General features: G+C 38.8%; 1 protein-coding gene across 1 annotated transcript in view; it reads right to left on the reverse strand.

The window, feature by feature from the left end:
- Positions 1 to 1,439: 1,439 nt before the first annotated feature.
- MGA (MAX dimerization protein MGA) overlaps positions 1,440 to 16,749 on the reverse strand; it is a 100,996-nt gene continuing 85,686 nt past the window's right edge. The window contains 7 exon segments of the mRNA XM_043555596.1: positions 1,440 to 5,206; positions 6,564 to 6,740; positions 8,080 to 8,313; positions 8,602 to 8,713; positions 10,744 to 10,950; positions 13,466 to 13,517; positions 16,001 to 16,131. Coding sequence (XP_043411531.1) covers positions 3,939 to 5,206; positions 6,564 to 6,740; positions 8,080 to 8,313; positions 8,602 to 8,713; positions 10,744 to 10,950; positions 13,466 to 13,517; positions 16,001 to 16,131 — 2,181 coding nt within the window. The 3' untranslated portion in view covers positions 1,440 to 3,938.

Below are 16,749 nucleotides of genomic sequence, written 5' to 3' on the forward strand. Positions count from 1 at the left end.
CTAGGCTTAACATGCAAAAAGGTGCAATTATAAGACCCTGGAAAACTAACAGGCTGGAGTAAACATTTGCTCATCAATTCAATTATTTATTGAGCACCTTTACATGCAAGGCACTGTCGGACAGCTGAGATTGATGCTTGCAGTTGGAAACAGAATGGATCTCAAAACAATGCTTCCAAGACTGCTTTCTTATTTAACAAAATCTCTTCTAATAGCAGAGTTTGTATTGATAGAAGAATTTAGTAGAGCTTAGATTTGTCTCAAAATTCCCAAATCATTTTGTGGTTTAGCCTTCTCACCCTCCACACACGCCTCCATTACACTATTACTCAATGGTTGTATATCTCTGCAGAGCAGTTCAGTCAGTTATGCCTCAGCTTAAAAGTTGTATATATCAAATTATTTCCCTCTTAGTTTCAAAAATGCATTTTTGACTGATCTTTTTTTTCTCCAAATGGCAGTGAGTCTTGTATACCTCAGCTTTAATCTCCTCTGTTTCCAGCCATTCATATTTATGTAAAATTTCATTAGAGGTAATACAACAGTAACATGAAGTACTGATGCCCTTACAACCACTTTCTTCAAAATCAACCATTTTGTGCAAGAAATGTACTCAGATTCTTGTTATCTATCCATCATTCTCTACAGAAGTACCTGAAAATGTGCAGCCTACTCTATGCATTGTTTTTTAATGTGGGCATGAGGAACAAGGGTTATCACCATTTTTCAGACCCATCTGCAAAGTGCATTTACCTCTCAATTCACCTGATCCCATTCCTTCTTAATATCTAAAACCATTAGAATTAGAAGAGAAAAAAAAAAAAAACACAAAACACTGTACCAAGTGATCTTAGAGTAGTGCAACATCTAAAGGACCCCTTTAATAAATAAAATCTTTCGTAAATCGTGATACTAGTTAACATATATCTTGCTTTAAAAACATCTGTCCTTAGCCCCTGAGATTGTGTTTATGTCCTGTTATTCTCTAAGGTAACAGATATATTACCTTGCACACATTGGTATTATGAGGCTAGTCTTTCCTCACTGTTGAACAACTTCTTGAGACGAACATTTGCTGTCATTTTGTGGAAATTTTTGAAGTCTCCATGTAAAACACGCTACAAGGATTAGCAAAAATCTCTCCAAATGGCAGGTCAGAAACGTTGAAAACAGTAAGGAATTCCTATGATAAAATTACTTCAGTGGTACCTCTCTCAAATGACTCCGGGTATTAGATTTCTCTACTCCAACTCAGCACAAACCTCCCAACACCAAGTCCTCCTTTCATTATTATAACTGATTTATTTCAAGTTTATACATTCTGCCTTCCACTCACCAAACTTCTGTTCTTACGTTTCTAAAAAAATAGTCATTTTTCAAAAGCAGAAAAAGAAAGATATATATTTAATATATAAAAGAAAAGGCTAAATCTGACATAATTATATTCTTAAAAACATTCCATTTATTTACAGATGTATAAAAAGGCGAATTATTGGTCTACTGAGATCATGCTTCTTATAGTGTTAGGGTGAGAGCTCACTATCCTCCCAGTTCCTCAACTCCTCTCACTCCACTACATCTTTCACAATCACACATGTCATTTTCATAGATCAGTTTCTCTTGGGGTAAGGTTAAAGGGTAGGAGTTTTTGGAGATTTGAGATTTCTGTCAAGACTGCCGGACTGTTCTGAAGATAGAGCCCTCCTTCAAATTAGCCTTCACAACTTACTCGTTCTAAGAGGTCTTGAAAACACCATTATCCTGGGAGTTTGTAATGACATCTGCAGCCTTCTTGCAGACCTGGAATCATCTCTCATTTCCATCTTTGTACATCTCTCATGAACAGAGTCAAATATCTTTGCATGAAGAACTGATTATTACCTCTTTACTTTCTTCTAAAAAGGGAAAAGTGTTCAGAAGCAGAATGGTCCTTCTTTTCCTGAGGATTATTCACTCACTTGCCTTCTCCTTGGCTGACCTCAAAAGCCATTAACAAGAGCCTTGGGAAGTCAGGAGGAAATGTGAGGACGAGACAAGCAAGTTAATAATGGGAAACTGCTATACCTGGATTAAAATACTAGGATCTCCAAGGTCAATTATTAGCAGGGGAGACAGGTGCTGGACTCCTTGGCTAAGGCATTGAATGAACTCTGCTGGGTAAATAGTGGGAGGGATAATGAGAAGCTAAGGGGCACTCATTACCTACTTCAAGCTTCTTCAGTAACTTTTAGAGGAGGGAAGGTTGAATGCTGATGAGCAGGTCTAGAAAGGCAAGTAGCACAATAACAACAAAGAATTTGCTCCCACTGCAATTGCAGAGGAAATTTTTCCACCCTTTCCAATCTAATTACCAGAGTTACTAGAAAGGGAACCAACCATGGAAGTACTAATTCACTGGCTAGAACTATTCCAAAGCTGGCCTCAACAACCTACATCTGAAGATCTGCTGAGTGGGATTTGGCATAAAGAAGGCAAGGGGGATGTAGAAGAAATAGCATCACCTAGGCACAGCCCAGGCACTGGAAGCTCTTGTGTTAGTGTTTCACAACACAAGCAAATCCTGTCAATGAAGACAGAACAGGGGTTACATTCCAAAATATAATTATTTAAGAAAGGCAAAATGCAGCAGCTAAATCCCAATCTATACATTTTCAGAATAGTGATTCTTGCCCCCAGGAGTTTCTAAGAGACCCCTCAAGTGCACCATGATTATTTACAAACTAGATAGGAAACATCATTTCTATACTCAATACAAATCTCATCTTCTAGGTTGAAAACTTCAGCCTTTGAGAAATCTATGAAAACAACTATACAAAAATATAAATATCTTTATCTTTACAGGCTGTCAGTCCTTCATACCCTGACAGCTTACGAGTGAAAAAGCTCTACAGATCATTGAATCCATGGTAGCAGGTAATAAAAAATATATCTTGTGATTCAAATACTGCCTCATTTCCCTGGTAAAGAGTGCCTACTGTGACTTTTCTTTCCTTTACATCCTGTGCAGGTAAAAGTGAATGAAACCTTCAAGCACCAGGAGGCTGGTTTGATTTGGGAAATATCCAGCCCCACAATTTTTTCTGTTTTGGCCGCGGTCTCTGGTCTGGGCAGGGAATGCTTTTCATTCTAGCTGTCTCTTGAGTGATGTGATATGTGAAAAGGGGCGGGCTCCCTCCATGCCTACTTCCAAAATATGTATCCCAGGTAGAAACCCCTGGTACCGTGAAATGTCTTTTCAACACTCAGACAGTAAGGGAGAGCTAGTATTTTAACATCTGAAAATAATCACCTCAGTAATAAAAGTTAAAAGCATTCCTACTTTACCAGAAGGCTTGGATTTGTAATTCTGATTGAAAGATAAGGAAATGGAAGCTACTTGGGATATGACAGAAGAGAATATTTTGCTGAATGACACAAAGCATTTCACTTTGGTATTCCATGGTACCCATCCTCTCTCACCCTACTCGAACCACCAACTAAAAACTCTCTTCTGGATCCCTTTGCCCGAGTGCATCACATTCCTTGGATTTCAGACTTAAGCCACATAAACAATAGCTATCCACTACAACTCAGCCCATAACAACTGCAAAGTCTCAAGCAGCTTTTTCTCTGGGAGGGAAGAACTAGGAACCACTATGGACCTAGAGTCTTGTTATGAATTCCTTGGGTAAGAGGGGCACCTCGTGTTCAGTAATGGATCACATCTTCTTAGAGAGGATGAGGAGACCCAGCACCACAAGTGAGGTAACACATTTTAACATGATCAGAATTTCATAGTAGTAATTTCTTATACCGAGGTCAGCACCCTACCCCCCTTTCTCTACCATCATCCACTGCATCAAAGTCAAGGATCACAGTTCCATGACACAAATAAACAGATGCCTACAGAGAAAGGAGGTTTCCCTCATAGCCTGGCTTCTGCCTGAGGACAGGAAAGTTCATTTCCCTGCAGAACTTGGTGAGGCCCCAGAGTTGCCCAATTTGGCCACAACAGGTGCCAATGTAGGCATCACCTTGCTCTCCCGGCATTCCTGGTCATTCCCTGTTAAGTTCATTTTGTGTCCAACTTTGGCAGCTATAGGTGCCAAACAAGGCATCACCTTGAGACCCTGACCATCTGTATCACTAGAAGGATTAGCTACTTTTAAACCTAGAGGTGCTAACTTTGGCATAGGCCTCCACAAAGTATCTGTGCTGTTGTTCTCTAGGCCAGCCTTCATGTGTAGGATGGGAGGTGAGGACACATTTTCAAGCTCTGCAGGGACACCAGAAGTACTCTTCCCTCCATCACTGGCTTTCCTGTGAGAAAGGAGGGAATCCTTTATCTCAGAGTCGATAACAATCTTAAGGACATCTGGCTCAGATGCTGGTTCTGCAAGTTGTTTTTCATTCTCAGAAAAGTCATCATCTTCCAAGTGCAAGAGGAGAGGACTGACAGAGTCACTCTCCCCTTGTACATCAGGCAACTCTTTCAAACCAGTTCCTAAGTGGCCAACCTGGAAAGTCGCTCGGTTCCCAGGAGGAAGTTTACTGATAAAAGCCCGTCGAGCATCCCCTGGGAACTCCGTATCCATAGAGCTGGGCAGTTCAGCCAGGCTAACAGAGTCATCATTTAGTTGCTGATTAAGAAAGGCAATCTCATTGAGCAGAGAAGTCAGTGTCTCATCAGTATCATCCTCATCTTCCATATTAGTTAGCAGTTCGCCGGGATCCAGCGCTGCTTCCTCTATAGCTGATGCTACCTTTCTCAGTTCCATCTCTATACTGGAGTCTTTGAGATCTTTCATCTTCAATTTATGAAATGTGGACTCCTTTGGCTTCAGTTTCTCCCGTCTAGATTCACACTCTTTCCATTTATATTGAATACCTCTCATTTCACCAGCAATCTTTTTGGGTAAGAACTCTTGTGCTTCTTGCATACTGGAAACATCAACTATTTGTGGAAAACCAGAATCTTTATTTGCCAGAAAAACTGGTGTTGGACCCAGTGCCACTCTGCCATCTCTATGGCTGCCTCTGGAAGAGATTCTACCCGAATCTTCAAAGGAGTTATCTTCATTCCTGACAGTACTTTTCAGGTGGTCAGGTGGCTTGCCATCAGGAACTTCATGAGGATATTTGCTGCCACCCATATCTACCAAACCTCCCTCTGTGGCCAATGATGTCACATTAACAATTCTTGGCATCATAAATAAGTCGTCATTTTCTGGGGGGGGAAAAAAATTCATTTAGTTCTACAGCAGTAAGCATTCCTCTCTCATTCATACCCAATGACCTGAGATCTCTCAGAAAGTTGGTAGTCAAAATTCACCAGTTTACTTTTATCAAAAAGATGAAAGGAACTATTAGTTCTTCAAATTATGGAGACCTAGCTTAACAAGTAAATAGGTAGGGGCGCATGGTAGCTCAGTTGGTTAAGCGTCTGACTTCGGCTCAGGTCATGATCTCATGGTTCATGAGTTCAAGCCCCGCGTCGGGCTCTGTGCTGACAGCTCAGAGCCTGGAGCATCCTTCGGATTCTGTGTCTCCCTCTTTCTCTCCCTGCCCCTCCCCGACTCATGCTCTCTCTCTCCCTCACAAAAATAAACATTAGGAAAAAAAGGAAAAAAAAAAAACAACCTAAGAAAATAGGTAAAAGGACTAACCAAAGGACTGGTTAATATTCTTTGATATTAAAAGTTTTATTTAATATTTTATAGGAAAGCTCCCCGGTTAATTCTTTATACTGAGGCAGACATGCATCTTGATTCTGTTCACCCAATTAACTGCTACTCTGAGGGAAAAACGAAGCCCTAGAGGCAGCACTGTAAAAGAAAAGATGACCACTCCAGAATGAGTTTAACAATATTAGTACTGATAAAGATACCCTTCTGCCTTAACAGAAATTTAGGTGCCTGAAACCTAAATCATCAAAGTGAGACTTCCTTTCCAACTCTACTCCTTATCCCCAAAAGGGAGTCATGCTCAAATTGAATCCGGCTGGTAACCTAGGAGTGCACCATCTCAGAATACCACATAAGATTGGTAAGTATTTGTCAATGCCAAAAACTAAACAATGACTCCTCATTTTCCTTTTACTTTCAAATATTTTCAGTGTTTTTTCCTACTCAGAATTAACTAAAAATCACAAAAGAGTTCCCAATTCCATGTTTAAAAAAAAAAAAAAAATCAATAGAGCCAAACATGTTCTAAAAAGACGGTCGGGGCGCCTGGGTGGCTCAGTCAATTAAGCGTCTGACTTCAGATCAGGTCATGATCTAGCAGTTTGTGGGTTCAAGCCCCGCGTCGGGCTCTAGGCTGACAGCTCGGAGCCCGGAGCCTGCTTCGGATTCTGCGCCTCCTCCTCTCTCTGCCCTTCCCCTGCTCATGCTCTGTCTCTGTCCCTCAATAATAAATAAACGATAAAAAAAAAAAAATTTAAAAAGAGGGTCATCTCTTTCCAAGGCACATGCAAACATAAGAGACCTTATCGTTACAGAACACATTCAAAGGCTTTCTCTCTCACAGTGAGATATCAGGGATAACTTTTTTACTACCCATAGAGGACAATACTTACAACATACCTGATTGAGCCACAGCACTGGTAGCAGCTTGAGGCTTCAGATCGGTTTCTAAGAGAGCAGGAGAAACAGTTACCACTGGTCCTGAGAATAAAGGACCTTTTAAGGTGAGCAATTGCCCTTGCGGAGTCATCACGATGTTGGCAGAGGTGTGTGGAGTGTTAGAGGGTGAGGTATTTTCTGTAAGGAAAATGAGAAATTGGTTAAGAATAAAAGGTCTGCAATTAATGCTAGTATAGCCTAGAAGCCGAGGCAATATCCCTAAAACCACACATTGACTTAAAAAGCAAAGGGTAAAATTTCAAATTTAGTTAGGGTACCTCAACTGGGAATTTATTTTTTGACCACTTTTCACTGTGTAATGGGTTATCTGTCCACGGATTCTCCTAAGGGACAGAACTTATGTTGAGGAAAAGAGCTAAGGAACCAATGGTCCCAATAGTCTTGACAGTGAATCAGGATAAAGGCATGCAAAATCCTATCCCCAGGCTTGCTTTCCTTATACACCTCTAACAAAGTACTTTAAGTTTCTAGCTCTCAAACCTCTAGCTTTTCCATCTATGAAATGAGGTGGACTAGACAAAATGATCATTAAAATCTTTTCATGGCAATAACATCATTTGAATCTGCAATGTTAAAACTAACTCATATTTTAGTATCCATCACTACTTTTCTCTTAGATATCCTGGTTGATACAATGGGCCACCCAAAGAGTAAAAAAGGATACACTATTCTCTAAGAATATAAACAAGTAATATAAAATCAGTATAGCCTCATTTCCAAAATCAAGATAGGAGAGAACAAGAACTTAAAACCAATTTACTTTTGCTCCTTAACAGCAACTGATTGATGGGCAATCTGATGAAAATGGAGCCTGATACAACAAAATTGATTTTTTTTTTTAATTTCAATTTATTAGTTTCAGCACGACAAATAAAGACCCAAACTTCCTCAACTTGTGAACAGAATTACGGGGAAATCAAGAGTTTACGTATTAAAGTCTGAAAAGATGACAACTTAAAAAAATACTCGCTGAGGGGCGCCTGGGTGGCGCAGTCGGTTAAGCGTCTGACTTCTGCCAGGTCACGATCTCGTGGTCCGTGAGTTCGAGCCCCGCGTCAGGCTCTGGGCTGAAGGCTCAGAGCCTGGAGCCTGTTTCCGATTCTGTGTCTCCCTCTCTCTCTGCCCCTCCCCCGTTCATGCTCTGTCTCTCTCTGTCCCAAAAATAAATAAACGTTGAAAAAAAAAAAATTAAAAAAAAAAAAAATACTCGCTGAAACATTAGAATAACCTGACTGCTATCAAAAGTAGGTTTTACAGGTTACCATACTGGTAACTTCTTAGGATTTACTTGAATGTATAAAGTTAGAAACTAAAATCTAATGTGGTTAATATTTTTTATACAACCCATCTTTAATTCATTTAATTAAATATAAAATTATGGCCAAAAAAAGACTCACTCCACTGAATTAAACTGATGTTCACCTACATTAAGAAAAGCAAAACATGTCCCTCCTACCTGTGGCCTGGTCTCTTTTTCTGGAAAGAATCAAAGGTTTCCCCTTCCTGTTATTTATAAACATCTGTCCAACATCTACAGATGATGCAGAAGATCCTTCCTGCTGTTTGCTAGTTCTGGCAGACACATCAAACTCATCTGATCCCATCTTCTTTTTTCTTTTTTGTGCCTCTAGTGCTTGTTGTTTTGCATAAATATACTCTAACTTCTTCAGGACCACTTCTTCTGTCTTACCTATAGGTTGATAAGGAATAAACCATCACACGGCTCATTATGTGACCCCACATAATGAGAAATAGGGTCAACTGAAATCCAGTTGATTTAACTATATTCCCCAAAATTATGGAAAGCAAGAATGATTATATTCCAGAAGAAACACCTCACACAATCAAAAGGTAACTCTACTGTTAACTCTGGGAACCAAGCCATAAACTAAGTAATATCTGAAAAGTCTACTAAGGATTACTCCTCACTAAAGACGTTATATTATATTCTTTACCAGAGATCATTCACATATCTCACCTGAAAGAGATGATACTTTCCGTATCAAAATATTCCGTTTTCGAGTCAGGAGATTTTTCTGTCCTATCAATTTGTCTGCCTGATCTGTTAGTCCCTGAATTTCGCTGAATGCCTACAAACAAGAAATTAATGTCATGTAAATTGATTCGCTCTTTCCTAAGAACAGGTAAGGCCTACTCAATTTCTTTAATGAAAAAAGTTTGACGAGTATTTTAGAAAACTTTATAATGTCATTTGAAACAATTCTTGATGCTTCGGAAACTTATCTGTTAAACTGCAGGAGGTTTTCTGGCTTATTCTTCTAAGAAACATGATTATTTCCAAAGAGCATCACTGAGTGGTTCACAGGTATTTCTACTACTACAAGGAGATATAAAACATTTTACTCTGCTTTGATTTTAATCAACTTTACTTTCCTTTTAAGATTTTATTTTTGAGAGACGAGAGAGACAGAGAGAGAGAGAGACAGAGAAAGAGAGGGAGGGAGGGAGGGAGGGAGGGATATCAAGCAGGGGAGGAGCAGAGAGAGGGAGACACAGAATCTAAAGCAGACTCCAGGAGCCCAACGCAGGGCTCGAACCCACAAACCAGGAGATCATGACCTGAGCCAAAGTGGGATGCTCAACCAAATGAGGCACCCGGGCGCCCGTAATAATCACTTTAAAATCACCTCCTACAGGGCATGTGCATGGTGGCTCAGTCAGGTAAGCATCTGACTCCTGATTTCAGCTTAGGTCATGATCTTGAGGTTCGTAAGTTCAAGCCCCACATTGGAGCACAGTGCAGAGCCTGCTTGGGATTTTCTTTTTTCTTTTCTTTTCTTTCTTTTCTCTCTCTCTCTCTCTCCCTCCCTCCCTCCCTCCCTCTGTCCCCCCCTACCCCGCTCCTGTTCCCTCTCTCTCAAAACAAATAAACTTTAAAAAAAAAATCTTAATGGGTGCCTGGGTGGCTCAGTCAATTAAGCGTCTAACTTTGGCTCAGGTCATGATCTCATGTTCAAGCCTCGCATCGGGCTCTGTGCTGACATTTCAGAGCCTGTAGCTTGCTTCTGATTCTGTCTTTCCCTTTCTCTCTGCCCCTCCCCTGCTTGCAGTCTGCCTCTCTCTCTCTCTCTCTCTCTCTCTCGCTCTCTCAAAAATAAACAAACATTGGGGCGCCTGGGTGGCTTGGTCGGTTAAGCGTCCGACTTCGGCTCAGGTCATGACCTCACGGTCCGTGAGTTCGAGCCCCGTGTCAGGCTCTGTGCTGACCGCTCAGAGCCTGGAGCCTGTTTCAGATTCTGTGTCTCCCTCTCTCTCTGCCCCTCCCCTGTTCATGCTCTGTCTCTCTCTGTCTCAAAAATAAATAAACGTTAAAAAAAAAAAAATAAACGTCAAAAATCTTAAAAAATAAAAATAAAATCACCTCCTAGTCTAAGTAAAGTCTGGCTGAAATAACTGTGTTCTACAGGAATATGAATGTTTGCCTTATACTCCTCCAACTTCTACTCAAAAGCAATTTAATTACCTTAGATATTTCAGATTTCCTTTTAAAATGGCTGGCAATTGTTAAAAACTATGTTAAAATATCACTTACATTGTGCCCTTCACTGTAGTAAACTGTTCTAGTGCTATGGAGAACACCAAAAGAGATTCAACTCTAGAGTCAACTAGAGTTTCTGACTTAATCTGAAGTAAAGATAGTTCTGCCGATTAAGAACTTGACTTCCGGGGCGCCTGGGTGGCGCAGTCGGTTAAGCGTCCGACTTCAGCCAGGTCACGATCTCGCGGTCCGTGAGTTCAAGCCCCGTGTCAGGCTCTGGGCTGATGGCTCAGAGCCTGGAGCCTGTTTCCGATTCTGTCTCCCTCTCTCTCTGCCCCTCCCCCGTTCATGCTCTGTCTCTCTCTGTCCCAAAAATAAATAAACGTTGGAAAAAAAAAAAAAAAAGAACTTGACTTCCAATAAAAAACTACTTTGACTCAGCAGCTTAAGGGTTCTTCTCCTTACAGGATTTGCTGGGAGTTCACTAGTCCACATTCAAATGTTAAATACAAGCTCTACTTCAATCTCCCTCTTAGGGTGATGATTCTCTTTCTCATAGTAGCTCTAGAAGATTCTCTTAGTCAAATTCTCGTTTGTCGGTCATTTATAGAGAACACTTACCCTAGTGAGAATGAGACTTTTGGAAACCTTAGAAGAATGAAGCAATCCCAATGTAATCTTCAATTTCTCAAAGAGATCCCTCATTTCACCACGCCGGCGACGCTCATTGGCAGTGTGTGTCCGGCGATAATAAGCAAAAGCTTCTGCTTCTTTCTGTAGTTTTTCACTCCAGTAATCAGGCTTCAGTTTTAGAGGAACTGGTGGAGCCTATGCAAACAAAAGATAGCCACCTGATTATCTTTCATTTGTACCTGCCCTCTTCTTCCATCCTAAATGGCTCTGTTCCATACCAGATACCCACCATCTTCTGTCTGGACTGTTGTTAACAACCTTTCAATATTGGTCATCTTACTATAAGTCTATCCTGCTGCAAATCTAACTTCAACAGTGTAAATCACTTTTCAGCTCAAATTTCAATTGTTCTCAAATGAGGGAGAAAGTGAGGCAAGGGAATCTAAAAAAAGGCTTATGCAAGTAATTTATTATTAAAACTTTTTTTCATGACACAAATTACATAAAATTTTCAACAGAATCTTAACTGATGGAAAACAGGTTTAAAATATTTTTCTTAAAAGCTTTAAGATCATTTACAATTTGGTGACCGATCAACTATCATTCTTCTTAAATCACCTTTCTCTCCAACCATTCCAAAGTGCGAGAAGTTTCCAAAACACACTATGCAATCTCACACCACTTTGCCATTACACAGACAGATGGTGGCTTGCACCCATTCCTCCCACCCTATCCTCCAAAACTTAACATTTAAAAGTCAAACTTTGCATTTTTCAGCAAAGTCCTTCTTGACCCTCAGTATGCCTTAGACTTCTTTCTCTTATTTATTCTACTTCACTTTTACAAGTTACTTATCACTGAAAAGAACAGACGCATATAGGGTTTTAAATATAAATATTTGAAGAGCTTATAATGAAAACCAACTGTGCCCTATACATGTATCTGGATCCTTAAAAACAACAACTTTCTGTTTCTTTTAGGCTTTTTCTAGTTCCTAAATCTATACTCTATGTAAGAAACAAGATAAGGTTATTCTTTTTTTTTAATGTTTATTTATTTTTGAGAGAGAGAGAGAAAGAGAAAGACAGAGCATTAGTGGGGAGGAGCAGAGAGAGAGACACAGAATCTGAAGCAGGCTCCAGGCCCCAAGCTGTCAGCACAGAGCCTGACGTGAGGCTCAAACTCATGAGCCATGAGTTCATGACCTGAGCCAAAGTTGGACGCTTAACCAACTGAGCCACCCAGCTGCCCCAAGCTTATACTTCCTAATTTTCAATGCTATCTATCTACTCTCTGCTATGCACAAGATTTAGCTCACACCACTGTCCCACCTCTTACAATCCCATCTTCCTAATATAGATGTATCATTAATTCTAATTCTTCTCTTGATCCCTTTGTCACTTGAGTATAATTCTATCTCAACTTCTCATCAACAGTGTCTCTTTGTAAAACGAGGATATCAAGCACTCATATCCTTCCACGTCTTCTTCCCTCTATTTCTCTTCTCTCTTTCACCTTCCAATTTGTCATTTCTACTTACACATTTTTTCAAAACTGCAAGTCTTCCATACTTTATTCACAGATTATAGAAGTTTGAAAAAAATTATTAACAGTGGCTACCATATTAAGACAATGTGACTACTACTCAAAGCGAGTAATAATGACATTTCCTGTCTTCTACAGTTTCTTGGTTTTGTTTTTCCCCTTCTGATGTCTCTAATTACCCTTTTTTTTTTTTTACACCACTGGCCTTTATCACAATCCAGATAGTACTCCAAAACTCTTATATAAAATCATGGTCTCTCTAAAGTCAAACTCCTTGTGCATTATATAGTATGGGAAAATAAAAAGATACAAGATAGAAAATTAATATCAAGTTTAAATATAGCAAAACACTACAAATGACTTACATGTAATAATAATTAGGGTATAAACAATGGCTTGTGAATACAAGCTATAATGAAAATTCTTACACCTGAAAATATTTTAGGATGAATGAAAAAATACAATATAGTAATACATGCAAAATTATTACAATAATGTAATTTATGTATCCCCCCACCGCCAAACAAACCCAGACTAATCACCCAGTGGTTTCTGAAAAGACTTAAATACCACTTTCCACCTCAACCCCAATCTCCAGAATTGTTTTTACCACTTAAATCAAAAAGACAGAGTAACAACTGGAAAATGGTTTAAATAATCAAACTCTGTTTCATTCATAATGTTAGTAAGGATAAAGAAAAAAAAAAACCTTGATTAATTACGGCATAATGACATCTAAGAAAATCAAAGGAGGTTCCAAATTTAATGGCTCCATGAATTGCTACCCATCATTTCAGAGAATAATTTTTTAGGATACTGAAAATTCTGAACCTCAACAAAAAAAACCGCCAGGTTTTTTTTCACATCACACAAAGAATTAAGAGTGTAGGATTCGTTTTCAAGTAAGCACGTCAATTTTCACCAACTCCATAACTATTTTAATTGTTCTAGAATATTCTATCATCTGGGAGTAGTAGAAAATTAAAAGGGGGGAAGCATTTTAATACTATAATTTCATTAAGAAAAAGGAGCAGATTCTATTAACTCACTGGTAAAAAATTGCCATGAAAAAAGTCATACCTAATATAACTAACATTATTTTAAACCCTAATGACAAATGTTATCAATTTTATTAGATAATTGTCATTAAACATACTGTAAATACCTTTCGACTCCTTTCAGCAGCTTTTTCATCTGCAGAGATATGGGTACGGCACCTAGGTAAAGACAATATTTTCCAATGTCTTACTGAAATAGTAACCCAAGACCTATTTCACAGCTACACTAAACAAAACCATCCCAAATTGTTTAAAGTGTAACCAGCTTCTTTTTGCCAAGGCCCTATATATATGTGGCAATATAATTTAATTCAACAGTATGCTTTTTTTTCTCTGTGCCAAACAGTCCCTACAATTGCTAGCTAATTACTTTTTCAAACATAAAATATTTCATACATACAAAACTATATCAACAAAATACATAATGAACAACCAGGTAACTACCACCCAGCCTGAGGAATAAAACATCTCAAAAATACAGGAGATCTTATGTGCAGCCCACCCAATCACATTCCTTCCTCTCCTTTCTCATAGGTGAACACTCCCAAAAGGAGTTTTTACCATGCATAGCTTTGCAGTTTTACTAGTAATATTATGTAGCACTTTAAACATTATACACTATAGTGTATCTTTCTTTTTTATTTGGGGGGGGGGGATGCAGGGGAGAGGGGCAGAGCGAAAGGGAAAGAGAGAATCCTAAGCAGGCTCTGCCCTGTCAACACAGAGCCTGATGTAGGGCTCAAACTCACAAACCAAGAGATTATGACCTGAGCCAAAATCAAGAGTCAGATGCTTAACCAACTGAGCCACTAAGGCACCCCCCTCAATATAGTGAATCTTTCTTCATTTGATTTCACTCAACATTACATCTAAGATATTGATACACAGTTCTAGTTCAATCATTTTAACTGCTATACAGTATTCCAAAGTGTGAATTTTCAAAGTGTGAAATTTCTTTTTCAGAATTCTAATAACTATTTAGGTTATTTCCAAATTTACTCAATGGCAAACAATACTGCAATGTACAGTCCCATGCATGTCTCTTTGTACATACATGTGAACTTTTCCAGGGTATACATACCAAGGAGTGGAATTGCTGAGTGGAAGAAGTGTGTGGAAGTCAACTTTAGTCATGTCACACTACTCTCCAAAGTGTACCAATTTACATTTCCACCTGCAGTATGTTCCCATCGCTCCACAACTAGACACAACAGTACTATCAGAAATCGCAATTACTTGCTAATCTTATGGATCTGAATTAATGAAGCCACTGTGATTTAACATGTATATCTCTAATTACTTGTGAGTTTGAACAAATTTGTATGTGTTTATTGGCTATCCGGGTTTCCTCTTCTGTGAACTGCCTGTAATATCCATTATGTACTTATCTACTCCATCAACTTTTTCTTAAGGACTTAAATAATTATTGCATGTCCTTGATACTAATCCTTTGTCAAACATGTACTGCAAGTATTTTCCTTAGTCTGAATTTGTCTTTTCACTGTTTTCATGGTGTGCCGACAGAGAGAAAATTAAATGTTTACCAATCCGCTCTTTTACAGTGTGTGCTCTTTGTGTACTATTCTTTCTCTCCATTTATTGAATTCATCTTCAATGTCTTGCAATAACATTTTATAGAAGTTTTACAAAGGTTTTGTTAATACTCCCTAACAGGTTTTCTGTTACTATTATAAATGGCATCTTTTGGATAACATTTTTTTGTTTGTTGCTCATGTTCAGAAAATCAATTTTAGTATAAATGAACTTCTATCCAGCAATACTGCTAACTTTAAATCTAAATAAGTTTTTACAAGACTTAAACTGTTTCAATCTTAACCAGTAGGCAAATGAAGTAGCCTCCAAATAGCTCTGGAATGAAGAAAATTACTAGGCCTATTTCTCTATCCTTACACCTTCTCAGCATCACCAGAGACAAAGAATTACTCTTTCTCAACTCAGGGCTAGTTTACATCATGAATGAGATACCAGGAAAAAAGCACAATGTCTGGCACACAATAAGAACTCCTGTCTTCTTTTCCATCGTTCTCTCACACCCCACAATCCCCAATACAAGGCTTACTAATGGAATAAACTTTCCTGAGCAAGTCATCATACTGTATTTTGGTCTCATCATGTGAACAGGTAAAAATTTTCCTAACTGTATCTTACCTGTTCAACTAGTAAAGTAACCAAATTTAGAATTTAATTCCTATTCTTAAAAGATAAAGGAACTAACCTCTGTTGAGTAGTCCGCTAGTGTCAGTTACTCCAGCTGCATATATTATCTTATAGAACGCTTCAAATTGGGAGCATTTTCCTCATTTAATCAGTAAAAACTCTGATTCAGATTAACGACTTGCCCAAGCTTAAATAGCTACATACAAAACTAGTATTTTAATACCAACGTGTCAGGCTCCAAAAACACAGGTTATTCACATTCACACATGGTCTTGTAGCAATAACCAAGGCAAGTTAATTACCTCTGAATTCCAGCTCCCTCCTCATCTACTAGTCAGAAAAAAGCTAGAGGAACAAAGGAACCAGGTCAGTTACCCAGAGTTCCTAAACGGAACATTTAGTTTTGTTTATGGTCACAAAAACAGTAACAAAAAACAAAAATCCAAAGAGAAATTAAGACTTACGGCTGTTTAAAAGTCTGCGTTTGGGCAGCTGTGGTCTTCATGTGAGCAACATTAATATCCTCAGAGAGCTCTTCCACAGTCTCTATGTCCACCTGCTCCTCATCATCCTCAATGTACTCTACACAGTTATTCTGAAATAAAGCATTCCAAAAGTCAATAAAATATTGGGAAGTAAGCACACCTAAACTTTTCAACTGAATGCTCCCCTTATAAAATCAACCAGGGCCCAACATTGACTTTATACCATGAATACAGGTGATCCTAAACTTGTTAATCGTAAGAAGGAATTAAGTTATGAAGACAACATATGTTAAAACTAACAACCAAGCACTGCATTAAAAATCATAGATACATACTAGACAGACATTATTAGACTATATTGATGCTTCAGTGTTATTTCTAGCGGAAAAATTCAGGTTACAGAAATATTAAAGCTTCATAAATCTTAAGATTAATGAGCAATAAAGTAAAATCTGGTGAATGGAAAAGGAGAAACGAGAAAAATTCAGGTTCTATTTTAAGAGTGCTTCAGGACTGGGGTGCCTGGATGGCTCAGTCATTTAAGCATCCAACTTCAGCTCAGATCACGATCTCACGGTTCATGAGTTCAAGCCCACATCAGACTCTGTGCTGACAGCTCAGAGCCTGGAGCCTGCTTCAGATTCTGTGTCTCCCTCTTCTCTATGCCCCTCCTCTCCTCACGCTCGGTCTCACTCTCTCAAAAATAAACATAAAAAAAAAAAAAAAAA

Source organism: Prionailurus bengalensis, chromosome B3, assembly GCF_016509475.1.
Source record: "Prionailurus bengalensis isolate Pbe53 chromosome B3, Fcat_Pben_1.1_paternal_pri, whole genome shotgun sequence".
Lineage (NCBI taxonomy): Eukaryota > Metazoa > Chordata > Mammalia > Carnivora > Felidae > Prionailurus > Prionailurus bengalensis.